General features: G+C 46.4%; 1 protein-coding gene across 1 annotated transcript; it reads right to left on the bottom strand.

Annotated features, from left to right (window-relative positions):
* Positions 1 to 224: 224 nt before the first annotated feature.
* On the bottom strand, positions 225 to 26,157 carry LOC142064945 (alpha-2-macroglobulin-like protein 1). The gene is made up of 36 exons (XM_075110558.1): positions 26,099 to 26,157; positions 25,357 to 25,540; positions 24,141 to 24,303; positions 23,745 to 23,797; positions 22,861 to 22,878; positions 22,193 to 22,352; positions 21,519 to 21,603; positions 20,587 to 20,701; positions 20,138 to 20,252; positions 19,610 to 19,719; positions 18,964 to 19,131; positions 18,372 to 18,602; positions 17,907 to 17,970; positions 16,981 to 17,126; positions 15,868 to 16,017; positions 15,198 to 15,314; positions 14,486 to 14,633; positions 13,922 to 14,039; positions 12,385 to 12,610; positions 12,148 to 12,274; positions 11,738 to 11,859; positions 11,200 to 11,254; positions 10,417 to 10,500; positions 9,833 to 10,009; positions 9,569 to 9,650; positions 9,061 to 9,217; positions 8,791 to 8,865; positions 4,833 to 4,995; positions 3,543 to 3,760; positions 3,145 to 3,360; positions 2,519 to 2,643; positions 2,065 to 2,155; positions 1,567 to 1,635; positions 1,245 to 1,347; positions 1,111 to 1,173; positions 225 to 446 (listed from the first exon to the last, which is right to left on the bottom strand). The coding sequence occupies exons 1-35, from the start codon at positions 26,155 to 26,157 to the stop codon at positions 1,112 to 1,114; spliced, it is 4,356 nt and encodes a 1,451-aa protein (XP_074966659.1). The 3' UTR covers positions 225 to 446; position 1,111.
* Between the last annotated feature and the right edge of the window lie 1,659 nt (positions 26,158 to 27,816).

The raw sequence follows: 27,816 nt of genomic DNA, 5'->3' as shown, positions 1-27,816 counted from the left end.
CCTAGCCCATACTGATGGCTGTATGATGCTGCTGGAGTGGAATCCAGTGCTGGAAGAAATGAATGCCAGGTACACGGTTCAGCTACTCTCCCTCTATGAAAGTTTGCTTCTGTTCTCTCCTCCAAGGTAATCTTCTGTCACAGAGTCCAAACACACACCACCCTACCCAGATTTGTGATTCATATTTTATTTTCATTCTTTTCACAAGAAAGAAAATCCCTGGAATAAAAAAAATCAGAATTAATCAGACACCCCAAAGAATTCACTAGGAAATGGATGTCAGGATGAGCAGGACAGCTTGGGCTGGGTTTAGTCCTGAAATCCAACTTGAGATTTGGCCCAGCCCACTGAGATGTGACTTTCCAGGTGGTACATGCCCCATCATACCAGAAGCAATAATGCAGCTGCCGTCGTAGGGCATCTTGCACTAATGGGATCCCTGTGGGCTGAAACAGTGGACAGTAAGGGAGCAGATCAAGTCCTTGGAGAAATAAAAGCAGGAAGAGTGAGTAACCCAGAGAGCAAATAACATGACCCAAATCATTAACTCTAGGATGCTAACAGCTAGGGAGCCCAGGCTCTCACTAGGGAGTCTAAAGGGAAGTGTTCCTCTGATTTGATCTAGTGCTCTTGTTTTATTTCAGCCCCTCCCCAGGAAGAGGTGGGACTCTCCATACCCAAACAGTGTAAGCTGAAACTAGTACCATGAATTCTGCTTGGAATTTCTTCAGGAACAGTGCAAACCGTCTATGAGCACTGTCACTCAGCTGGCAGGCAGGCCCATGCACTATACCAGCCCAGAAACCCCTGCAGAGCGTCCCAGAAAATCACATGACTAGTCCTTCACAGCATGGCCATATGTTAAACACTTCATGTCCTGCCTAGAGGGCAATCCAGCAAAGACTACATTACAAAGTTCAGAAAACAGAGGGCAGAGACTAAAGTCCCTGGAGGCCTAGGGAATTTCAGATATAGTCCTAGATGAAGGGAACATGCTGAATCAGAGATATAGAGTGTTCCTCTGGGACAGAGAGAGGTGGCTGGGTTACAGAGGAAACATCACAAGGCTGCTAGGTCTGTACAGGGACTGAGGAAGGGACTCACACATACCTCAGATACAGAAGATATTATAATCAGCCAGGGCCTGCTCCTCTGCAACGAGACAGGAGAGACCTAAGTTATCCTTGCACAAAGCCAAACACAAACACCCAGACAGCCCTGGCACCCCATGGTTCCATACTCACCTGGATGGTAGTAATCATAGACCCTGACATGGCCTGGCTTCAGATTGGCCACACCAACTTCCCGCTCCAGATGCAGGACATATGTTTCAGACTTATGGCTCAGCTGAGGAAGAAGAACAAATGACAGTTCACTTATGAGTTGTTCTTTTTACTCCTCATCTGAACTTGATACTACTGACAAGCAATAACAACTCTTTGGAGTCAAAGGCAGGAATTCAAGATGTTTCTTGAATATCCTGCTCTGCTAGCCCAGCCCTGAATTCCCCACACAACTCTGCCACTGTCATCCATTCCTGCAGCTTCTCTAGCAGCACACACATACCTTGTCCAAGTAGATGGCAACACCTCTTCGTGTTTTCTCAGTTCTTCTCACAGGGTGCCAGTGCTGTAGCTAGGACAGGAGAGCAGATAAAGCAGATTAGTTGGGTCTTTTGAAAAGCAAGTGTAAGGTATCCCAACAAGGTTTATCTAAGCTTGAGTGGGCAAGTTCTCACTCCATCACTTCCAAACTTATTTTGGGCTCTTAGCCCTTCAGGCTGATCTCCCTGCAGGGCTACTCGGCTCCTGCAAAACCAAAGGACAGGAACCTAGGCTACTTAGCTGTCAAGAATATGCTGAGCAAATTGGGCCAGAAGGATCACAATCCTCAAGGCACGGAGAGCCAGTATGTGTTTCATGTTTCTTATGTGGCAGAGAGGAAGGGATAATGAGATTGCTCAAGAGAGAGGCAGGCAACACCTTTCTATGCAACCTCCCCCTCTCCTTGGCCATGGATGGTTCTACTGACACCACATCACCATCCTGATTCCAGGCTTCTTACAGACATCCCAGATCCTGGAGCCAGGACGAATCCAGACAGTAGGGACACCTCCACGATCACCATGTTGGAAGTGGATCTCTTCCCAGTGTACCTGGGGTAGAAGATCAAAAAGACAGTCTCTCCCATATGCCCCTTCTCTCCACCACCATACCCTGTGTGCAGGACCTTAAGCCAGGAACCCCAGTCAGGCACTAGGGCCAAGACAATCACTGCTCCCTCTCATAAGGGGCAGATGATGACTGCACTGCTCTGAGCATCCCCAGTCTGAGGTGACTACTTGCACTCCTCTCTCTAGCAAGAATCAAAGCCCCCAGAAAGATTTCCCCTTCTCCATATTCCATCTGGACCTTCTGCTGAAACTGCCTCATTCCTCCACTGCAGCCAAGAAGCACCCCTCAGCTCTCCAGTCATGCCTGGCTTTCTTTCCCAAGTAGAGCTGTCTTTTTAGAGTCACCTGACATTAACATAGACAGTAACAGATAGCGTATCATCCTCGGTGCAATTGACTGGCTCAGTTTTCACTCGCAAGGCAAAGGATGTGGAGACCTGAGGGGAGGGCATGTTGTACCTCAGCACCATCTGCAGGGAGAGACACAAAGACAGAAAAAGACATGGCTAATTAGTTCAGTATCATCTATCATACCTTTTTTCACTGTCTACTCTACTACTCAAAATATGGACCCCAGATACTGACTGGGTAAACCATACACAGTGACTACACTCATCCCAGTACCCAAAATAAGGTCACTCACACTGGAAACCTTCCATGACCCTTCCAGCTGAGGCTCCTCCTCCTCACCTTCCCCTTGAGACTGTGCAAGACAGGCACACAGCAGTGGGACCACTATACAACATTTCCATCATCCAATACCCTTAGAGCCATGGAAGCATCGCTGTCCTCACATTTGGACATGTTCTGTCTCTGAGTCTCCTAGAGCACGCAAGTTTATTGCATTAGCAACAGGCTGTGATTTAAGCCCAGTTAATGCACGTTTCCTTGCACAGAGCTGCAACAGACACTTTTGGTTTTGATAAGATGATGAGCAGAGGGTTGTCACAGCAGAGTTTGTGGGAACCTACCTGAGTGAAGACACAACAGCTGCCATGGGCCTGCACCGAGAACTTTCCTGGGACTTCCGTCAGTGCTGCCTCCTGCACCAATAGCCGGTTCTGGTAGGAGACTTGGAACTTCCTCCCAAAGCCTGTCCGGGTCCTCACTCTCACTTCTGCAACTCCTTTTGTGCTGTACGTCAGTGCTGCATACTTAGCCAAGGCCTGCAAGGCGACTACTGTGTCCTGAAAAGAAAGAAACAATTACATTTGCAGCTCTGAGACCCAAATACTCTTGAACTCATTGTCCTGGGGACCTCCAAATACAAGGGCTCCCCTCCTCAAAGTATTCAGACCTGCATAAATTGTGCACAGTTTGTGCAGAGGTTCTTTCTCAAGCAACATCCCCTTCCCCAGCCACAAGTTACCTGTGTTGAGGCAAACCCTCCATAGGCATTCTGCTGCCTGGTGAGCCAGGCCACGATGCCAGAGGCTGTGGTGAGATCAGACCCTGTGACATTTGGCTTGGAGAGCAGGGCCAGGAGGACATAGGCTGTCAACTCTACATCCACTGACAGTGGCTGTGACCAAGGGCTTGTGCTGGGTCTGGGCTTGGATGAGGTCTGACTCCAGTGGATCTGCCCACCTGGGAAAGGAAGGAAGTAGATGACATTGAGGGATGTCAGGAAAAAAATCCTGAGGCCTAGGAGGCACAGTGGCTTGTGCCTGCAAAGGCCATCAAGTAAATACCTCTTGGCTGGGTCATCACGTCACTGGGTGAATGGCAATCCCATGTATTTTGCAATACCCAACACTCCATATTACACACCAAGGTGATATACAAAAACTAATATGACAGTAATCTGCATACACACTACCTCCCAGATGTCCAACTTCTTCATTGTCCTGTTTGCCAGGTCCACTAACTACCTGATACTAGCTAGCTATCCACTAGCCAGTCCTGGGTGTCAGGGACTAACAAGAAATGGGGCAGCTTGCCAGCTTTGCTTCTTTCTCTGATGCTTTGCAGCCCTGCATAAGAAAGCCTACTTCTCTCAGAGCCCAGTCTCCACTTTGGGTACCAGAAAAGGGTGAGAGGTTTGAAGAAGATCAGGATCTACACCACAGGATTGCCAGCACACACCTTGAGTTTATAGACTGGCTGTCTAAAAACTTTCTTTGGTGAAGGACCTAAAAGTTAAGGCTATGGTCCTTCCAGGTTGCATGTAACCAAGGGCTCAGAAAGGTTACAGAATCACAGAATGGTAGGGGTTGGAAGGGACCCCTGGAGATCATCTCGTCCAACCCCCTGAATGAACCAGTACACTGAGAGCAGGGTGCACAGGATCATGTCCAGGCGTGCTTTTAATGTCTCCAGGGAAGGAGACTCCACAACATCTCTGGGCAGCCTGTTCCACTGCTCTGTCACCCTCACAGTAAAGACGTTTTTCCTCATATTCAGGTAGAACTTCCTGTGTTCCAACTTGTTCCCATTGCTCCTTGTCCTGTTGTTGGGCACCACTGAAAAGAGTCTGGTCCCATCCTCTTGACACCCACTCTTCAGATATTTATAAGCATTGATAAGATCCCCCCTCAGCCTTCTCTTTTCCAGGCTGAACAAACCCAGGTGTCTCAGCCTTTCCTCATAAGAGAGATGCTCCAGTCCCCTGACCACTTGTCCCTTCTCCAGTGTTCACCTGACATTGAGGTTCCCATACCTGCTCTGATTGCCTTTCGATCAAGCATATCAAGTAGCTCTTGTGTGCGTTGAGAATCCTTAGCCAGGGCAAAGGTATAGGCCAGCAGGGCATGGGTGTAAGTGCTGGCCGCTTTGGGAAGAGAAGGAACGATGCAGCCCAGAGCCTTGTGCACCACTGTACTCTACAGGAAAGAGTTACATAGGTGTTGGTCACACACAAACACATGAGGCAGGCAAACACTGAGGTACACATGCAGAAGGATGTTTTAGCATATGTCAGCAGAGTAAGCCCCCCATACATTCCCCCAGATGTCTCTGGGCTCGAGCCTGTGCTCTTCTTTTTGTATCACTGCAGTACTGGTAAGCAGTTTCTCCAGCCCTTGGTGCAAGGTGCTTGACAGACCCTCCCTCAAGCTGGTCGTGGGTTTCAGCAGTGCTCTTTCAGTGACATGAGTGCCTTACTGCTGGAATAACACCACCACATCTTATTTTCCAAGTACAAACACAACAAGAGCAACAATGCACAATTGCAAAGGCTTACACCCAGCCTGCTGACCAAGATCACTGTTCAGTTCACCTCTGCAATGCCTTACAAGGTCGCTGGGATTTCCAGTTTCTCCTGGAATGCCAGTATTGCTGTTGGCAGGAGGCAGCAATCCCACTGGACTCATCAGCATTGTATTCCAGCATTCAGCTATGCTACTTCAAACATGAGCCAAAGGCTCGTAGTGGTTGCCTGTCGCATATGTGTGCACTGGAAGAGGGGAAGCACTTTGTGTTTCCCCTCTTCCAGTGGCCTCTTGGTTAAGTACAGTAAGGATCACACAAGGGCTACATTTAAGATTTATTCTGACGTGTGACATGTTCCTCACCTCTTTCCCTTCTAGGAAAGAGAAAAGGTAGTGTCTGTGTCATCTTTGTGCCCTCTAGATGGTGGTGTAGTATTGCTGGATGCACCCACCAATTCTCAGAAATGCTCACAGTATCTACTCACAGAGTACCAGAAGTTCCCAGGATCCAACTGATGCTTTTTTGGTTGCTTTCTCTTGTTGAAGCCCAGCAGAAGAGGTAAGCTAAGCTCCCATCATTTCAAAAGTCCTACTTTTCTATTTGCCCTTAAATATCACTGCAAGCAGCACAGAAACCTTTGTATTCTCTAACTAAATAGACCTAAGTAGGAATTAAATCTTTCGTGGTTCAGCCTCAGTTGGCAACTAAACACCATGCAGCTGCTCGCTGTGGGATGGGGAAGAGAATCGGAAGAGCAAAAAAACTTGTGGGTTGAGATAAGCACAGTTTAATAATTACAATAAAATAATAATTATAATAATTATTATAATAATAATGACAATAATGATAATATAATGAAATGGAAAAGGAAAAAAAAAAACCAACAACACAGAAACACAAACGATACAGCTGCTTACCACCCACCGACCGACGCTGCCCGTCCCTGCCGCGATTGCTGCCTCCCTCCCCCAGCCAGCCCCTCCCAGATCACATATTGGGCATGGCGCTACATGATATGGAATATCCCTTTGGTCAGTTTGAATCCGCTCTCTTAGCTGTGCCCTGTCCCCTCCCGGCTTCTTGTGCACCTGGCAAAGCATGGTAAGCTAGAAACGTCCTTGACCAGTACAAGCACTACCCAGCAACAACCAAAACATGGGTGTGTTATCAACATTGTTTTCATGCTAAGTCCAAAGCACAGCACTATGCCAGCTGCAGTGAAGAAAAATTAACTCTATCCCAGCTAAAACCATGACACATCACATTCATGAATTTGTTCAGAGGGTCCTTTATTATTCCTTTTCCTTCTTAAATCTCTCGTTTTCCCAGTCAGTTAAAATGGAGGTAACAGCACTAGTGTTTGTTCAGCTACCAAACTTCAAGTGAAAACACTTGACATACCACCTGTGAAGTGCTTGGCTGTTATTATATATCTTAATACCTTGTCTAGGAACAGGCTGACGTGTATTACAACCCATCTGGTTCTGGTGTCTTCTGGTGAAACTAACAAAAGAACCGAGAGTGCCACTCTCCTGGAAGTGTTTTCACAATTACTGTGCTCATCCTTGTGTTGACAATAGCAGTCCTACGTGCATACTTTACAGATGCATTTAACTTCCCCAGGAGCAGTCACATACCAGCTAAGAAACTGCTCCTCTACAACATGTCATTTGTTTCTGCAGTCAGCATAAATAATCTGTTTTGTTCCAAGAGATGACTTTCCAACACAGAGTGGGGGTAGAGGGCTGTCTGTATCTGCCTAGATTTTTTGTCATACAAACCATGCTTTAATATAAGTTCATTCAGGACAAGGTAAAATATCTCCAACTCTTTCCCTGCATTTTAACCCCCAACATCTTCCATAAGCCTTTTAGGTATGCTTGTAAGGGAAAGTAGGATCTGTTCTGAACATCTTGAGTGTGTTAGCCCTTGCAGAAAGTCTCAAACTCTTTCTCAGAATTTTGACCTCCAGAGATTGTGCATTCTTTGTAAAAGCATTTATAACCCACTCAAGGACACTTTTCCTGGATGCTACAGTAAGCTTTGTGTTTCCCACTTCATCTACCCACAGACCTACTCAGCAAATTCCTTCACTGGGGCTAGGGAAACTAGTGAGACTTGTATTTTTACTTATTTGTTGAGTGTCTTTCATGGTCAAGACCACTTTTTTAAAAAACAATGGTTTGTGAATGTATGTCCAATTGAATAACTGTCTGGTCACTTTCACATCAACAAATCTGCTTCTGCAACAAAGCACTCGTCATTCCATGCACAATCCTTTCTGAGCTAGTAATGCTGCTGTTGTCTTCTCTGGAGTATGAGGAATTCCATGAGGTCTCCTACCTTGTGGTAGCCTAGATTTTCTATCACCACTATCAGAGCACTATGTCACCCTCTGTGGATTCATTCAGGATGGAGTGGCTTCCACCAGCTCATCATGCAAATTGCTTTGAGGTCCTGTTTGTCTCCCTTTCAAGATTTTACTCATTGATTTGGAGCAGTCTGGTCTCTTCCCAGTAACTCTTTGCTTTCCTTCCCAAATGACAAAACTGGTTCTTAAGAACTACAACAAACTTTTTATTAATTTTCTACCAGATGAAGGTCCTTGTCTTTTTGTTTCATTTTGCTGCAGAACACAGTACATGTCAAATATTTGTCATCCGGTTTCATGAAAAGCCTCCTCCACAAAAGTCAGCCAAAACTCCGACAGTTCATAGAATTACCAAATGATAGAATAATTCAGATTGGGAGGGACATCAGAACATCTCTAATCCAACCTCCTGTTCAAAGCAGGGTTAGCTATGAGATCAGACCAGATTGCTCAGGGGTTTATCCAGTCAGGTCTTGAAAACCTCTAATGATGGAGACAACCAAATCTCCAAGCAACATGTTTCAACACTTAATTGTCCTTATGGTGAAAAGGTGTCCTGAAGGACATCAGTCACCAGAAAGGTTAATTCCCATCTGTCTTACTTTTTTCCCTAAGCCCATAGCTTTCAGTTGCAATAAAAAAACCACTGCTTTTTCACTTACTTTCCTTATTTCCACAGAATTTTGCTTCTCAAAGTCTATAGCAGTAGCATTTCTCCATGAAGTTGACTTTTTTTTTTTAACTGCCAGTACCACAGGCTAACTAGTTATGATCTTTACCACTTGTAAGTACTAACGAGGGAATTCTTAGGTGTGCAATTCCAACTGCCCTACTTCACAACATATATGGCCCTCCAGCACTCCCTTCCCAGACTTCCACTTTCTGGGAAGCTAGAACACATTAAAAATGTCATTATGGCTATTTACTTGGCGGTGGGAGCAGCTACACCAACCTCTCCTCCCTAACAACTCACCACTAGCTTGCAGCTGTGTGTAGTACAAAGGGTAGCAAAGGGGTGGGAGGATGGGGGTAGGGGGAGCAGGAATGAGTAGCCAAAGCCTGGGAAATGGGCATGGCAAAGAATCCCAATATTTACCTCTGGTGTCTCTCCTGCCTCCAAGTATGCAGCAGTGATGTAGGCAGCCAAGGGTACTTCCCCATCCACACCTCCCTACAAAAAGCATAAATACCAAAAAGCGGGAGAAGTTAATACACAAAGACCTGAAGCTTTTCAGTAGAGGTCCCACCTATCACTGGCTTGCTCCCACACAGAAAGCAGAACAATACAGGAAAGTGAACTAATCAATTACCAGTACACTTGGCAAGAACTGCTTTGAGTTGTCCTTCAAGGTGCTCTGGCTCCTACCTTCATGGCTGTGTGGAAAAGTTGGCCCACATTTCTGAAGCAACCATTGGGAAGCTGGCGGAACTCCAGCCAGGCGAGAGCAGCTTGGATGGTGCTGTTGTCCAGGAAAATGTATGGCTTGGCTTGGACAAAGCATTTAACCACAAATGCAGTCAGCCTTGTTGGGGAGAAACAGAAAAAAGGCATGAGAGGGGGAAGAGAAAAGCTGAAAGAGATGGAGTGAATGAGAGAGGGAAGAATGGGTGGAAGAAAAGAACCTGAGCAGAAGCTGAGGAAAAAGAAAAGTGGGAGTTTGAAAATGGTGGGTCTCTCCTCACCTATTGTTCTGCTATTCCTTATTTGGTGGTCTAAGGACAGTTGCATACCCTTGGGATGCCCTAGCCCACAAAGCATTTGGAACACTTTGGGTCCAATAGGACAGAAAGAATTCAATGATGGAAGCAGAAAGCTTCCCACCTCCAGGCTATCAAATGGCAGGTAGGCAACAGGGAGAGAGCCCAGGGCTTACCAAGTATTACCATACTCATCCTTGGTACCAAATTCACTGTAAGAACCATCAGGGTGTTGATACTGCAGCTGTATCTGGTACCCTGGGAAGAAGGATAGGACACGAGTGCTCAGAACAGTATTTGCACTGAGATCACTGGGCAGGGAATGGGGTGGTGTTAACACTAGAAGTGGTTGAGTGCTCTGGGGAGAAGGGGAGTAGGGAACCATTGGTAGGTTAGACACAGGGGAAGGCAGAAGATTAAGGTGGATCTGTTGTACTTGCCATTGCGCAGGACTCCTGTTGCCCTCTCCTTGATCTCAGGGGTCAGCTGCCTTGTCTTCTCCAGATACTGCAGCACATAGACAATGGGGGCAAACAGCACCATGTTCTGCTCCCCACAGCCATGGGGCATCTGCACCAGATGGTCCAGGTTCTGCAGTGCTGTCCCCATAAGGTCACCTGGAACACAGCACAGGCACCCTGACCACCTCCTGGGCAGGAGGTTTGGGGATTCACTTCCTCCTACCTGTGACCCATTCCCAGCAGTGCACCAGGCAAGATAGCCACAGCACAGCTATGTGGGGGCACCTCTGTCCAGCCAGATTATCAGTTCCACTGTGCCCTCCATATGGGCTGTACACATTCCCATCCTGGCAGAGGAAGCCCATAAACAGAACACCTTCTCCTTTACTGAGTGTTTTAGGTTATCTGGAACCAGGAAGCACAGCCATATGCATGGGAGCAACAAGGTAGTGGACCCTCAGAAACCTCAGAAAGGGTGTGGGGGATTCTGGGTTTGGGCTTGCCTAGGGCTAAACTCAGAGACATGGGATTTGTAAAGCTGTTATCATAGTTGAATTCCTTACCAGTAACTGAGATGGTGGCTCTGACTGAACCTTCAACCACATTTAGAGGCAACATCAGGGACACAGACTCCTGTGCTGGATTCCCTGACACCAGCAGGGTAAGGTGTGTGAGGAGGACAAAAAGAAAACAGATTCTGATTAAAACAGCCTTCAAAATCCCCAGAAACTATTTAAGACTGTTCTGTGCTAACATCCCGTTTTGCTGTCACAGAGGTTGCAGATTACCTCAAAAACCCTGTCCCGTTCCACTCTGAACTCCCTCCATTGACCTCATTGTGACTGCACTATCCCAACAGCCTTCCTTCCGGAGAGGTTGAGAGGACCTTCTCCTGGAAAGTCTCTGTGGTCAAAGCCACCTTCCTGCTCTTCTTTACATAAATTGCTCCATCTCATTTCAGATTTCAGTTGCAGGTATGTCTTCTCAATGCACCTCATGCTCTCAATATCTGCTAATGTCCCTGTCATACACCTTAAAATTCAGGACAGGAGCAGCAATCCTAAATCATGCCCTTCAGCCTCACCATGCTCAGTAGTCTGGGTTTATTACCAGAGGTGAAAAAGGCCTCAAGCTATCACATTAGTATCAGGGGTGTTGATGCTAAAAGATTGGACCTCCCCACATCCTTACCCAGAGGAAGTTCTAGCTGGCACCACAATTAGAGTATGCTTCTGTAGCTTGGTAACGTTGACAGAGAAAATATTTTAACAAGTGGAAAGACCCAGAAGGTGGTCAGGCAGGTAGAGGGGGATGAGCAGGGTAAAAGAAGAAAACAATCTCTCTACCTTTTTTGGGACACAGGATGGAGCTGTGAGCCTTTTCTACTAACACTCCTTCTGGCTGTTGGAGCACAGAAAAGTAGCATTATAATGAGTGCACAGGATACAGGATTACATGTGAATTAGAAATAGATATGGACAAAATCCTGGTTCAGGCTGGAAAGTCAGCTGGAGTAACATCATTATCACATAAAAATGTAAATTATTGTCAATCATTTTCATTTCAGATAGGAAAACAGCACACATTTTCAGAGTATCATAACTTCTGAATGTCTGTGAAATTAATGCTGTAAGATTCAGCAGAGAGCTCAGGAGCGAGGACATAAAAAAGTGTATATATTTAAAGTTTTCCATGGTATGAAGTGAAGGGTACCCTGCTACCTCCCACATGCATCAGTCCTTGCGGCTGGGCCCAGCTGAGGCCCTGAGATTCTAATTACACACCTTTAATAGCAGGAGGTAACTCCCAAAATTAACCTGCACAAAATCTGAGAATTGCACAAAGCCCACTTTTAGGTCTAGGTAACAGAAGAGCTTGTCTGACCCGGACTAGAAGGATTTTGGTGATCGTGTCTTTCTGCCCTTGGTTTGGGACAAATGGTATCTCTTCGCCACAGAGCTCTTCGGTGACCACAGCCTCTGTGCTGATGGTGATGTTCATAGGCCCTGAAAATAACACACATTTAGGTGCATAAGACATCTTCTAATGAAGGACTTCCCATTAATACAATAGAAGTCACTTGCTGACAACAAAAAATCGGATCAGAGCCCTATATGATTCTGTACCTCCTAGCATAGACTTGCAAGTAATCATAACCTTAGGATGAATGCAAACAAGTACTCCCTGGTTAACAGGACAAACAACCCCTCACTCCATGTCAGCTCTTACAAAACATCCCCACCTTGGTCCCATCCCTTCCCAGTTCCACCATCCCACCTCCCTGTTATTCTCACCCAGTTGCTCAGCTGTGATACTCCACTGAAAGGTCTTAGACTCATCAGCACATAAGCAGCTGCTGTAGACACAGCCTTTGCATGGCTTCAGCTGGAGGTGTGTGAACTCCTCCAGGGTCACTTGGATCTGAAGGGGCAGAAGGGATGGCAAGTGGTAACAAGATAAACGTCACAGGCCATAGATTTCAGCCATCTCCTACCCACCCATACCCTGCTTTTCTTACAGGGCTTACCTACCTTCATGCATCGCTGCAGGTAGTTGAAGACTGTGGCCTTCAAGATGAAGGTCTCACCGTGGATCACAGAAGATGGCAGTGTCAGCTCCACAAAAAAGGGCTTGAAAACAAGCAGACTGGAGATTGGAGCAAGTCCAAAGCCATTACGTCCTGTGCAGAACATCCCTGCTTTCCATTCTGTGATTGTGTTAGGCACAGTAACAGTGACATTCTTGCTCCCACTGGGACTGAGGAGAAGTAGACAGCAACAGAAGCATTTAACTGAATTTTTCTGTACGCAGCACCAGGTGACCTGGTCTGCACCATTCTCTCCAGTGCACCCCATCCCCTAACCTCAGTCTAACCCCTAACGCTGGTTGAACTTGTAGCCGTTGTAGGGTTACAAGTAGGTCCTTGCAGAAGTAGGGACCCCTGCCTCAGATGCTTTTATCAACAGAAAAAAATGTATTGTCAAAAATGGACAACAGGTTATATGGCTGCAAGATGCCAATGACACTCAGTGCTTTTCCCAGAGAGCGCTTGCCCTTTGCATATCTAAAAATGCTTTACAGATGTCAGCAGTTTTATCCTTCTAGGCCTAGGGATGGAGAATCAGACACCAGAAAAGCAACAGGCTTGTTCAACATCAGTAGAACTTAGCAGAAGAGACAGATCCAGCCATTCACCTTTCTGTGAGACACCGACAGCTTAAAGTCCAACAAGAAGACAGGGCAGAGACTTGGCTTGTGCCCACATCACAGCTTCTGAGAGCAGCACACTTCTGTGGCTGCTACAAGAGCAGACATAAAAACAGTCCTAGCTAAAGCTAATGATATTATTTGACTCCAGTAACCAGAGACATTCACTTTTGCCAGGCATGTACAGGTAGGCAACACACACAACATATGAGACCTTTGGTTGCTCAGATCAGGCAGGTGGATAAATCACATATGAGATATCTGCTGCTAGGGAGTGAAGAGAAGGATGTAGCTGGAAGGACAGTGGAGGTGGGAGTGGGCAGATATGGGGGCATCTGGCCTGAGCAGACTCCAGTCTCCAAACACCAGAAAAGAAATTTTTGAAGTCAGAGATGAAAAATCTCCAAAATCTCCCTCAGCAGACCCTGTGTGCTCACTAAGCCTTTCTCACAGGGCACAACTCCTTGTCCTGTGAAGGACTTCTGTGGAGATCAGCTTCCCCTGCATCCCACTCTATATCCTGTGAGCACAGTTTGGGAAATGCTGGCTCACAGGGCTACAACAAGCAGAGTACAGGCAGTAAACCAAGCTGTTTTGCTGCACAACACCTGCTTTCCTATCTTCCCATGCTAGCCTCCTCCCATGGATGGACAATACTTCTGTATGATCATCTGCTATCAGAAGATGCATTCGATGCAGACATCAGCTCCGATGAGAAATGGCCTGACAGGTATGAGCCTCATGACATATGTCCTTTGGCATCTTCCTCAGCAGCTTATGATCTAAACCCAGTTGTATCTGCTGCCATTCCTGGTCACACTAGGCTACCCAGACTAGACCCCCAATCCTCAGTTTACTCACCCCACAGAATACAAATTCCATATCCATGTTTTGGGGAAATGCTTGTGTACTTTCTCTTCGGCTGAAGAAACAAGTGAAAACATAGTGGGCTGATAGGTAGACATTGTCAGATGCTCTGCTGGAAATAACAAAGACCCACTCAGCACAAGGTCCTTAGGTCCTGGTTTAGAGCAGAGGGGCTCCAGCCCAGCTCAGGCTGCAGGTCATTGAGTCAGATCTTGGGTAGCATGGCACCAGAACAGAAGGTGATATCCCAAATTTTAAAATCTCTTGCCTCATTTCAAACAACAAAGTGCTGTGGGCCTTACTTGCATCTGTAGGCACCAAGGGAAGGGCAACCATTCCCTCCACTCAGAGATAAGACTTGGGATCCAGACAGCTCGCTAACATTTCAGAGCCAGAAGTTGTGAGCCCGAGGCAGCCGCACACTAGCACAACAGGTTTAGAGCCAGGGAACACCCTTACTCCTCCATTTGCAATTACAGCAAGTACTGCCTATTAGCTCAAACCCAGGATTGCTTTCACCTGAAACACTGAGCATGCCACGTAAGAAGAAACACTTACTGTTATACGCTTTATGGGGCTGGACAAACATCAACATGGGGCTGGGGGTAAACATTGCTGTTTTCTGCAGCATAGTTGTTGATGGAGTGGTTGGACACACTCTGGGCTTCCTGATATTGGTGTTGGACATAATTTTCAAGCCCATTTCCTGTAGGAAAAAAAAGGAATTGATGCACCAGAAGCCTGTCCTCTCCTCTCTACTCTCTACCCTGTGCCTTCTTGTCCCCTCTTGCGGTGGGGCTTGGCTGTCCTATGGCTTAGCATAGTATTCTCTTGCTTCATTTTAAGAAAGAATTATCCAGATCCTCAGCAATGGGCAATCAAAGTCATCTTAGCTAACTCATCTGGCCTGACTCAGCCAAATTTATTCTTTTTCAAACACTTGGTCATTTAGGTACTATGCCTTCTCAGCCTGCGGAGTGCAATTGCTCATGCTATGGAGATTAAACATACTATGTGAAATCCAACTACAGTAACCAATCCTCCTTGGCATCCTGGATCACACAACCAAAGTGCAGTAACAACACAACAATTTCTCCTTGGTGAACAATTTCAAGTTACTTATTCAAATAACAAGTGAGTTAAAAGGGCCTAAACTGGACCTGTTCCCTGTACTGTCTGTAATGTAATTCCTAGGATATTGGTAATGTTAGGGGGCCAAGCTTCCCTCAATTAATGAATTATCCCAACCCACCAAATCAACCATTTTTACCCTGAATGCTGTAAACACATCAGGCTCATCAGAATTTGTGAACCCGCATGAATGATCATCTTCAGACACTTGGTGAGGATACCTGGAGTTATAAATAGATGGGAACAGCCCATAGATCTGGTAAAGCAAGAAAAATAATTAAAAAAAATCAGCCCAAATAAAACATGGCATTCCCTTCCTGTCATACATTCAAGGCCTGTTTGAATTGCTCCTGGCTACTGAGCATAAATGGATGTCAGAAATCCCAGGCTCACTCTCAGTCTCCACTGGCTGTCCTCTGATAGAGCCAGCACAAACTGTTGAACTGAACATGAGACAGAACAACAGAAGCTCGTCTACCACCAGTGCACTGAATGATGTTCAACATCTTTCTTAACACATGCCCCAGTCCTTACCCACGCCACAGAGAGCACTGCTGATGCTCCTGGGCAGTGCTTTGAGTTCCTTGGGAGGTAATTACAGAATCACAGGTTGGAAGGGACCTCAGGGATCATCTAGTCCAACCTTTCTAGGAAAAGCACAGTCTAGACAAATGGCCCAGCACCCTGTCCAGCCGAATCTTAAAAGCATCCAATGTGGCGGAGTCAACACAGATGCAATAACCTGTCTGTCTCCCTCCCTCTCCATGTCAGCGCAAGGGAAGGGAAGAAGCTGGAGCAGGCTCACTCACCAAGGAGCTGCTGAGCTCTTTTCCTGGCTTCAGCAAAAGGACTCTCTGATCCACGGCCCATACAGCACATGTGGACCCAGGAGCTGCCAGCAGGTGGAGACCAACCTCTGAATCAGGAAGGGTCTCAGGCGTTGGGAAGCCCAGCTCCACCTGGATGGGAAGAATGCAGGCAATAGGTGAGTGATATTTCTGCTGCTGGCCTCCCTACCACTTCCTGAGCACGGAAGGGACCTATGCAAAGAATTTCCAAGGACTTGCCTTGGATGGAAACCCAAGAAATCTCCCAAGGACCCCCAGAAGGTATTTAAAAGAACACCACATTGAGGTTCTACCAGGAAAAATGGCAGAGTGGGAACCATCAGCGTGCACAGCTCATAGTACTGGAGACATTCCTATGTCCAAATAAAGCGCTTTCTTTACCCAGCAAACCAGCCAGCCAGGATCACACAGCTCACACAGCTGTCTTTCTGCTCCTTTTGGAGCCCCAGATCAAATATAAGCCTAGTCCTTAACTGCAGGCTTTTTGTGGGGTTGGTCTCAGTTTCCTGAAGCACTTCCTGTTCTTACTTGAATCTGACTGTCTATGGCAGAAATGCCAGTCCTCAGAAGTTCATCTTTGGAGTGCAAGACGTGGCCAAGAAAGCAGGCTCCCATGGATGTAACTGACCACAAGCACTCAGCCCTTTCTAGAGATGGCAAGTAAAATCCGCTTCTTCCATCAGCCACTTTCACCTGTAATTCCAACACCACGTACTGACAAGTCTGTGTCTGCTGCAGCACCAGAGCAGCCTTGAGCTCTCCTGGGAATCACACTAATAACCTGTGCTGGGCTGTGATCCTACTGGGTTGCAGTTGCTGTACAAGCCTATGGAGATAGACACAGCAATTCTCTGCCTTTCCCAAACATTGCAGCAGCCCCCACAGTGCTCAGCACATACTTGCTCCATACATCACAGCATACTTCACCATTCACATACTGCAGTTCACATGGCAGCATCCCACACAGTATCAGCCACACACAGCTACACCTATTATATATTCCTCAGTCTCTTCTTTCATCGCAGCAGATACATACACTCACACATTTAGTCATGGCTCAGACGCAAATCCTACCTTATTTCTGAAACACATAGAGACACTGAAGACAGCAGAATCAGCGATGATTTTTCCATTAGGGAAGATAACATAAACAACAAGCCTTGGAGCAGGGGCATAGATCCAGCTGAAGGTAAGCGGGATGGAGAAGCTGCCTTTCAGCACTAGATGGAGGAGAGATAGAAGAAGAGAAAGCAGATTTGGTGGTGAAAATCGACTCTGATCAGCTTTTGCCATTCTGCATGTGCCTGTTTAATTCCTTTCCTCAAGTCTTTCAGGACCAAGGAGATTTCTGGAGACCACTGAATCAATCAGCACATCTCTGGATTTGGTATTCAAGACCAACAAAAGACTCTTCCTGGTTATGGTCATTGCCTCAAGGAGATGAAACAGCTCTTTGGAGTTCAAGCTTAGCTCCACAAAAAGTCTCATATCTCTCAAAGCCTCCCATCACCAAACGTCTCCCACCCCATCACCAATAAAGAGATGACCTTTGTCCCAAAGCACCTATAATTTAGACTTTTAAAAAAAGTGCTGGAGAAGTAGACAACAGTGAGTCAACACCCATCAAAATGATAAGGTGTGGTACCCTAACTACTGAAAGATTATTTTTAGATGCAATTGCAAATTAGAGCGGGAGAGTTTTGACAGAGGGTAAGGCCAAAGCTTCATGCTGCTTCCAGAGGCAACAAAAGGAAACTTATTTGAAAATGAAGAAAACAGGATGAGCCTATGGGTTAGGAATTGCTGACTATTGTTCTCTTGGTACCAAGCAGGTACCATGTAAAGGAAACATGAAATCTGGAAAGACACGCTGCTCTGATGCAACAGAAAAGTGGTGAGCCAGCTCTAAATTGCAGAGAGGCTTGTGCCACATATCCAAATAACATGAGATGCCACAGACCACTGAGTGCTTGCTAGACATGAAACGGGAGTGTACTTACTTCTTGGCAGCCCAACCCAAACAGTCTTCTGACCTGCATGGACTATCCCTCTTTTCCCTGTGACCTATGGAAGAATACAGAAAGGGAAGGGAATGCCAGTTACATAGTCTTTGAGACCAATGTGCAGATCAAAGTACCCTGAAATTGGAGATTAAATGGGAGCAGGGGAAGGGATATGAGCTTTACTCACTCTCAGGTAGCAAGGAGAGCTCAGAGGACCAAGAGACTTGGGGGAGGACAGGTAAAACCAATACCTGCCCTGCACCTGTGCAGAGCCCAAAAGTTGCTGCCTTTCTTGCTATTACTGCAGCCCCAGGATCAAAACCAGGATCCAGCCCTATGATGGCTGGATGAGCTACCTGTCCTGAGCTGAGACAAACCTATCAACCATCAGCCTTGTATCTGTAGGAGATGCTGATCTTGCGTCTTGAGCCATCACCCACTAGCACTTCCCTAGAAACTCACAAAGTAGGAGAAAATGACACGCTTGGGCCCGTGTTCCAGATTCTCTTCATAAATTCTGAAGTCCACCTGGACAGCCTGCTTTTTACCACAGGGCATCGTTTCTGGCACACGGACGATAGAGAGAAAACTCCTGCTGGTGCTGTAGAATGGATGTATGAAATGAGAGGCTCGCTGGTAACTCAAATCAACTGACCCAGGCTCTTTGTCCAAATTTCGATGCAGGACACTTGCCTGGTGAGGAAAAAAAGAAAACAAACACCCCCCCAAGAAACAAACAAACAAACAAACAACCAGTTAATTTCTCTAGTTAAGCAAGTCTGCTGCAAATCACCCTAGCTGTGGCTTGGTAAGAAGCTCAGATCAGGTCTGAGCAATGCTATAGCACAGATCTCTGTGTGGAGAGTTCATGAGGAAAGCAACTGGGATCTGGAGAATAAGCTATCAGAGGGAGCCAAAATCTACAACATGTTGAGGTGTTTCAGGTTTTAATTACTGTCCTTCAGGAAGGAATTGGGGAGACGTCTGTGGGGCAGTAAATAGCTCTGAGATACATGCGTACCCCTGCCAAAAAGACAGAGCCTTCCTCACTTACCTCCAGGGAGGCTGAGGTGCTGTTCCAAGCAGTTGTGTTCAGGCTAAATGAAGCTGTCCCAGAGTCCCCAGTGATGTACTTCTGCTTAAATTGCTGCTCGCCACAGCTTACTACAAGGAGGACTTTTTTGTGCTTCAGTGCCTTGCCTTGGTAGTCGATGACTTTAATCTGAGAACGTGGTGAGCAAAAGAAGTGCAGAAGAGTCTAATCAGCGGACAGAAGATTCTGCTTCTCCAAGTCAGGAGCAGCATTTCCAAAGACAGCAAGGTCAACCTTCCAGTCACTAACAATATTATCAGCACTGTTAGTGGTGACCTCCTATTATCACTTGCACAACCATGTTCATTCACCCAACATGCTCTCTACACCTTCACAGCAGAAGGCCTCCTGGCTGCTGAAATTCCAAATGTTTGGGTTGCACCCCACATATGGATCCCCATAGCTGCTAATACTCAAGGCTTATTTGGCAAATGTCAGTCTTGGGTGGTGTTCTCACTTTTGATAATTCAAGAGTTTTGTCTCTGGGCATCATTCATGACCTCCCAAGCCCCTGGCTGGAGGTGAGGTTGGACAAGATGCTGGCTAACAGTTGTTGTGAAGGCATTGTGCACGCTCTCCCCTCCATAGGACTGTAACTGAGAATTACCTTCCCCCTGTACATCTCTCCAGCATGGTAGTAAGAATTCACATCATCAAACAAGGCCATCCCGCCAATCTTGGAGATGAGTAATTTGTGGGAAGCATTGACATGTATCTCTGAATGAAAGCAGCAGACAAAAACATAAGGGAGGGAGCAAGGAAGCCAGCACCCCTCAAAAATTTCTCTGCAGAGTGACCCGCTGGTAATACTGATGCACATGTTCAGCTGCACACACATTTCATACCAGGGAGATGATCTGCCCAGGACTCTGGGTATCTAGTCTTCCTCCCACTTACTTCTAACCCTTAGAGAGGTCCCTAAGTTTCAGCACCTGAGACCACAGTCACTCAGAGTGAGTGTGTCATGCTGTCAGGAACTGGTGGCTCTGTCTCTATTTGTGAGGTTACATGGCAGGCCCCAACAGGTTCAGAAAGCTCAGAGCCCTTGCTAGCCTGAAAGTCTCCAGTGCTCTGGGTAAGATTAGCGCATCTTCACGTGCCTCTTCCCAGCTACCAGGGACGTTTTCAGAGTTACCTGTGCCATCCTCTACCAGCGAGGCCTCTGCAACTATGCTGTCCTGATAGTACCGAAAGTCTCGACTGAATGAGGACAGACTCACATTTGTGAAGAAGCAACCCGTCTTGTCTGTCTGAAAGTACAGGGACAGGAAACAAGGTCTGAGCAAGGCACTTATGTTAGAAGTTACCCAAATGGTGCAGAAACAGCAGTGCAAAATCCCTGCTCTTAGGGAGCTTGCCTTTTGACATAGCAGTCCAGGATGTGGAGCAGGCACGCAATGCACACCCACTCATAGACACCAGGCACAGTTACTAAGAGGCAGCACTGGTAGACCACTGGCCAAGCAGCCAAAACCACGGGTTAACATCACTATTATTTCAATTAAAGCCTCCAGCAGCCTTGCATTACCCTGGGGCTGAGCACTGACTCTCTGAATATGGCTCTGCTCCTGCTAAGCATCTCACCTGGTTGTTGAATTCCTGACAGAGATCAGGTTTCGAAGCACTGGGCAGGAATGGGGCTATCATCTGACAAAGGCTCACATGAACCATCCCCTGGATGCCTTTCCCATAGGTGTATCTGGGGAAGCAGGGAAAGAGAGAGACATTCATATACAGTGAGAGAACACAGGGCTTGCTTTGCATAGCCCCAGAGACCGCTTATTCATTGATATTCACAATATAGCACAAGAGTGGCAGCCATTCAGCAGGCCCAGGAGCGCTGTCCCAGTAGCAGGGTCAGGCTAGTGCACTGCAGTGGTGAGAGATCAAGGGCTCTGTGATATAATTAGTGCCAAACTAATGTATTCTGGGAAACCAGAGTGTTGGAGGCACTGACTCAGCACAGAGCTCTGCACTTTACATCAGCATCACCTGCAATAACCCCAGGATATGCTAAAGGCATACATCATCTTATGAGCAGAAACATAGGTGATTAAGAAAGTGCCCTTCATTAAGAAAGCACCTTTACGTGAGGCTGTTACCCTAGCATTGTTCTTGGACTGTACCTGGGGCAATTCATTTTTGCCTCTCCAGTTTCCACTAGAGCATAATCTGGAAAAGCTTCCCTTCATCTCCCATGAATTTGTTCTGAACACCAAACATCTGCCATGTTCTGCCTCACAAATGGCTACTTGTCAAAGGGTAGGTTGTTCCCCCAGGTTTTGTGTGTAGAGACTTGTGGAGTGTTTTTAGAAAAGGGGCATTAGAGTACCAGAAGGATAGTTATAGGGATGTTTCGTGTTGAATCAGAGTGCAAACAGCTGCAGTGGAAGATTTTGGCCTCCAGTAACTGAAGTGTAGTAAATTTCCCCTGAGATATTCATGTTTACCTAGCCATCTTGTGCTCATCAGGCCAAAAATTAACACAGGGTCATGCCTCCAAGCAGAATCCTCACCTGCCACATATCCGGAGTGGGAAGGTTTTATCTAGTGCATAAATCTGATTTGGCACCTCAAAGATCACTTCAGATTTTGACAGCACTGGAAGGAAAAAACAGACAACTGTAGGAAACACTGGCTGGGGGCAGCCTCTCCAGAGAATCAACACGAAGATATACTGTGGTGGAACAAGAGCCAGGAAATGGAGAAGGAAGGTGGTGAAAAGTTGAAAGGGAAGATTTCCATTGTTTCTTTAACAGATTTGTGTGTAGTCCTTGGTTGATTGCTCCTTCCCAAATTAAAACCCAAACATGCCCACGTCCCTGCACTTCTGACAGCTATTTGCACTGAGAGAAGATTAGCCTCCCAGCACAGTTAATTAGGGGACGAAAGAGAGGTGGGATGTCACTGGACTTCATGCCCTCTGGAAAAGCCCATCCTAAATGACCTTGTTTTGTCTGATGCAAGAATCAGCTATGTTAAATGTCTAGGGCCATGCACAACATTCCTCTCACACACTGACCCAAGGTCCCATAGCGGTCTCTCTCCCGAGCCTCAGCTCAGACTCTTTTCCATGACAGATGCTATTACTTTATCCCAGCATGGTTATCATGGAATAAACATCCAGCTTCCTGGATCAAGAGTGCAAGGTCCTCTCTGCAGCTCAGACACATCCTGCACATACTCATACCATACTCCCCAACGGAGAAGCTGCCATACGCTTTCGCATTGGTTACATTGATGACATATGTCCCCAGAAGAGGCTCATCACTTAGCTGGAAAGTCAGATCTGCAATGCCGTCTTGGGGGACCACATCCAGCCACTGCTCTATCCGGTTGTTCTTAGGGTCCTACACCCACAAGAAAGGAAGACACAGTTGTTCCAGCATCTCACTGATCCACACGCCATAGAAATCAAGCTTCAGGATTTCATTGCTGCAGACTACTGGATTCTATAGCTAAGGAATGATGTTTGGTCATAGACTAGTCAAGAAATTTTGAAGACATTATAATGCTAAGATTCTGCTCCCAGCATCTGAGTCTCCTTTTATACCTACCTAAATTCTGATCTCAAGAAAAGATCCTTCATAGTTCTAACTTTTTTCATAAAGGTCTAAGCTGGTCTGCCTATACTCTTGCAAGTCCAGAACAACTCAGATTTCTACTGAAGTAACTGGGAGCATAACCTCAAGTAATTGCCTAAAAAAGAAGCTGTAAGGCGTATGTTAGGTTAAGAAATCTTGAAGTTCTACTATTCCACTCAGAGGTCTGTAAAATCTACCAGGTACTGAATATGAATAGCCCAGTGAAGCAGCTGCCATCAACATTACTGTAACACTAGATTTCAGAATCACTCACCTGAAGAAACAGGGAAATCTGGGAGGAGAAAAAGGCAAAAACATTAGAAGACAGAAACACATGCCAGCAACACCCACAAAATACTTCAGGCGGAGAGCCCTCTTTGAGGGGCGGCAACTGGAAATTTAGAGTGCTGACAAAAATATAAAGTAAAAGAAACGTCACCAAAAAGGAGAAATACTGGGTGGGTCCATTACAGTAAGGTCTGGAGAAAGGGAAAAGAAAAGCCACCTGCTAATGACTTCCTGGCAGAGTCCTTCATGAGGAAAACTCACTACCCAAACATCCCTAGCTCTGACTCACCAGTCTTAAGGGGGTTACGGAGGTATAGGATAACATAGTTTGGAAGGAACCTCTGGAGCTCATCTAGTCCAACACCCTGCTGAAGTGTGTCTTAGACCAGAGTGCTCGTAGCCTTCTCCAGCCAAGTTTTGAACATCTCCACAGATGCCTTCTCCGGGCACCTGTTTCAATATCTGGCCATGGTCACAATAAAAAAGTTTGTCCTAAGGTCTAATCAGAGTTTCCCATGTTCAAACTTGTAGCAGCCAGGTTAAGAGCACCCCTCCCCACCACACATCCAGGAAAACCTGATTTGCAAACTATTCACTCCCACATGATACCATCATATCAAGCATCAGTATGTCCCATGCTTGTACGTGTATGACCATTTCACCAAGATGAGCAAGAGGCATGTACACCTCTGCCATCTTCATGAGTTACCAGCTTTCACTTGAATTACTATTCACCGGACACTCATCAAGCCTGGCCCAGGGATGAATGTGGAGAAGTTGGAGCTTTGGCAGATAAGCAGGGTAGAAAGGAAGTAGAATCCACACATGGAACAAGGCAGCCTTTTCCACAGCCCCCCAGGGCTGGCTTACCGAATCGTTGACTGGAATAAATTCCTCATCCAGAGTCACGATGCGAAATTTCACTGAAGGCAAGGAAATCAGGGAATATATTAATCAGATCTCAGTTCTTCCCTACAGACCGCTGCTCTGTTTCCCCAGCTCCTGTCTTCATTCTATATGCATTTATGACATCTGACACGGACATTCCTGCATGTAAGATACCAACAACAACCTACTGCCTCCTGCAACTTCACAGTCACCACAAGTTGGACTTTACAGCCACTGAAAACATGACATCAACGAGAGTCATTGTCGCAAAACCTTCTGCTAGGGCTGTCCATGAATTTCAAGCAATCGCAGGCGTTCCATATGGTGTTACCAGCAGAAACCCTAGGGCCCACAGTCGCTCCCATTTGCAGATCTCACCTGTCTGCCCTGGTTGATAGATGGGCTTGTCTGTTTGGATGAAGGTGCCACTGCTGGCTTTGCGGATCAGGACCTTTTTCTTCTCCTCAATACTGACCCCATCACCTGTGATGATCAGTTTGACAGTGGCAATCTCCTCTGTGCCATCAGCTGGGGGTGCAACCTACACAGACAGAGAGAGGAGAGCACACAGCCTCCTGTTCATCTTCTGGGGGCCTTGAGCAGGAATTGAGAGAGAAGTGGAAGAACTAACCAGCTCCCCTCCACCTGTTCCAGGACATCCCCTCCAATATCTGGATCCCAATCACATCCAGATCTCACTCAGTCCTACATGGCAGCAGGAGGCCCTGCATGTCATGGAACCTGTCCTTTTCCCACTGGTTAAATAATTTTGTCTCTGGTGACAAGCAGGTGCCTGACACCTCTGAGTCTTCAGATTTGGTCAGGAAGATGGGTAGATGCCAGAAAGGTGGGAGGTGATAGCAGAGAATCAAAGGAGAGAGATCGAGCTGTAACATAGCTTCAAATGCTAGGCCTTCAGAACCACATAGCATGTAGAAGTAAGAAAGCCAGATTAGAAAAGACAACCAGAGGGTCTTCCTGCCTCCAGCAGCCAAAGACCCCAGCAGCCTCAGCAGAGAATATACTGTATAATAGAAGGGATATCATTTAAGCATGTCTGCCTTATTCTAGATCTTAGCTAAATTCTCACCAACAATGAATCAGCTCTAAGATGCTGTTTAAAAATTACAAGCACATCCATTTCCATTCAACTGCTCTTCAATAGTTCCTAAGAGCTGAGTTGCTGCCTGACTTCAGGTCCTACAGGAACTGCTGTATGTCATGCAAACCACCATTTACCCAAGCTTTAGCTGTGGAGCTGTGCAAGTTCTTCAGAGAAGAGCTAAATCTGCTTCATCTGATCTGGGTTGGAAGAGAAGGAAACAGGCGTGTTGTTCTTATGTATCCAGAAGTGTGGTAGATTTTAACAAATGTGAATTCAATTAAAAAATTAGATTCAGAAGGGGAATTTGGTGTTGACTACAGATACACTGTGCTGGGCTACACATCCCTAGGCACTATCCACTCCTTCCCTAGCAGGCTCACTCCAAGGCAAAGTAGACCTTGTCCACATCATCCCTGGTTAGGGAGTAACACAAGGAATTTACAGCTCCTGAAGGGAAAATCAGTGATGCATTTGCCTAGGGTGGCTCACCAAGAACTTAGTGCACATGAAAGTCTTCTCCTTCTGGATGGTTTCTTGCACTAAAAGCTCACGTCCTACAGAGCGCTCCAGGACCAGATTCACTTGGAGCTTTGCTTCATAACAGGTGATATGGAGGCAGGCAACTTGGGTGGATGGGTAGCGGAGATCTGCAGGGATCACCACCAGGTAATGTCTGGGGCAGGGGAAAGAAGACATCAGAGATGGCATCAGGTTGAGGGTCAGAGATGCAAAAGAGCTTCCTTGCAGTGGCCCACTACTGCAGAATTCCTCAGCAATGTGCCATGGCTGCAGTCAATATTCAAAAGCAACAGTGAACCCAGCAAAGTGATTGCTCAACTGATAATTTAAGAAATAGTTTCCGCTTGGTTAGCTGAAGTACAGCCCTATAATCTTTTTCAATGCCCTTACTTCAGTCATCTCTTGCACTCCCCAAGAACATCCCTTGCGGTCTTCAGAAGAAGTGGCCTTACAATCTTACAGTCTAGATGCCAGTGATTTGATCTGCCATGGCAACTGGAGAAGCAAACACCCCTGGGCCTAAGGTCTGACTTGGAAGCCCCTCAAAAACGAGTCAATCTAATGCATGGGAGGCAAAGTAAATGACTCAGCTACCCTTTTGGGTGATCTGATAAAGCAGGAATCACAAAAGCTGACAGCATGGAATGTGGGCCATCTACCTAGACTGATGCCTTCATGAAAGAGATCAAACCAGAAGTTCAGCATCACTCACAGTTGGTGAAAAGCAGCTGCCATGTGGAACAGAAGGCTCAGGAGGATGGCTCTCCTCATCTTGGGGGCTCTTGCTGCTCAATCTCCAATGGCCCTCTTCCTCTGAAATCACTGAGGCTGTTTTTAGGGGTGCAATTTCTTTCTAGCACAGCCTAAATGAAGAGGCGGGGTGGAGGGAGGAGCCAGTCTCTCCCCACCTCTTCCTCTCTTCTGATCTTATACACAGGCAGCAGTAGGGATGGGTGTCCTATGCCAAGTGCCCTATAGCCAATAGCAGCTGCTTTGGCTGCCATCCACCAGTCCAGAATATCCCCTCCTGCAAGGCTGCCATGGAGACATCTGACCAAATGGACTTCTCATAGAAAAAAAAACAGTAAGAACTTTGCTGATCAGTGACCCAGGCCAGGTCCTGATCACTTGTCACTGGTGTCCCTTTGTTTCAGCTGGAGATGGATTGCTGCTGTGCAGCCAGCAGCAAGAGTTTACCCCAGCACACAGCAGGCACTGTTGTCATTCAGGACAGAGGCTCAGTATATCTGGATCAGACTATGGGGATGTGGATCTCCTTAGTCTCTTTGGCTTGAGAATGGGAGCAAATCCTTGCATGTACATAAGGAAACACTGTAGCAACACTACCACCAGCCAGCAACCACTAATAAGCTAATGAGTTTGCCTTTTCCTTCCCTGTATACAATAAGGAAAATGGAAATATATATTAGCCAACAGAGGTCTCCACCAGCTCCCTGCAACACCCATTACCAATGGCATCATCTGCAGGGAGGGGCCTCAGGAACTGGTTACACTTCCTCATTGTTCACATCTGGGTCTGAAAGGTCTAGGGTACAGGGGTACAGCTTTTTGGTTCTGTTTTTGAACCTGAGTGTCATTAAAACTCACAAATTAAACATATGGGCATTTTCTAGCACTGATGACAACCTGTACAGAAGGGTAGACAATTGTGCTGTTTAACCAGCCTGGCCTCCAGAAAAGCATGGTCACCATGTACACTGCCTATTGTGAGCAGTACACAGACTGCATTAGCTCACAAACTACATTTGAGACTTGTGTGAGACAGCATTAGTTAGCCCAGGCTTAAGTGTACCCGGGACCGTCCTAATAATACAGACAGCTACAGTTCTGTGCTTGGAAATATTTCCCAGCACTGTTTAACAGTGCTGATGCAGCCTAAGCTCTCCATATCTGGGTGCCAACATGGTGTTACTCAAGCAGACAGTTAGGATCTCTTTGTCTGTCAAAACCAGGTTCCAGGATGCCCAGAAATTTCCAGCTAACTTGGGATCCCTGTTCCCAAGGCTCTGCATACTCTTTTTCCAGATAGGGTTGGGAAGACTGATCTCCATTTTACCTCTGTCACTGGGCCACCCTAGAACAAGCATGCATCATGAGGGCTATACATTATGCACAGGAGCTGTTAGTGCTAGCATTGCTTTTGTCTCAAGTAAATATTTTGCTGCTCAACTGATTGAGATAACCAGCCAGAGGCCAGATATCCCAACTGATTTCAGAAATCAGCTCTGAGTTTTTCTAGATCAGTGTTAGGCTCCTAGGCAAGGAAGGCTGGACACTTTTTGTTTTGATGGACACATTCTCCTCATTCTTGTCTCCTTGTGAAGAAAGGTCATGTTACTGAGAATAGCAGGCAAATTTATAAATTTTTGCCTAAAACCTGAGATTTTCCTAAAGAAAGCACTAGCCAGA

Source organism: Phalacrocorax aristotelis, chromosome 1 (genome assembly GCF_949628215.1).
Source record: "Phalacrocorax aristotelis chromosome 1, bGulAri2.1, whole genome shotgun sequence".
Classification (NCBI taxonomy): domain Eukaryota; kingdom Metazoa; phylum Chordata; class Aves; order Suliformes; family Phalacrocoracidae; genus Phalacrocorax; species Phalacrocorax aristotelis.
Note: the sequence above shows the minus strand (reverse complement) of the source record. Positions and strands in the feature narration are given on the sequence as shown.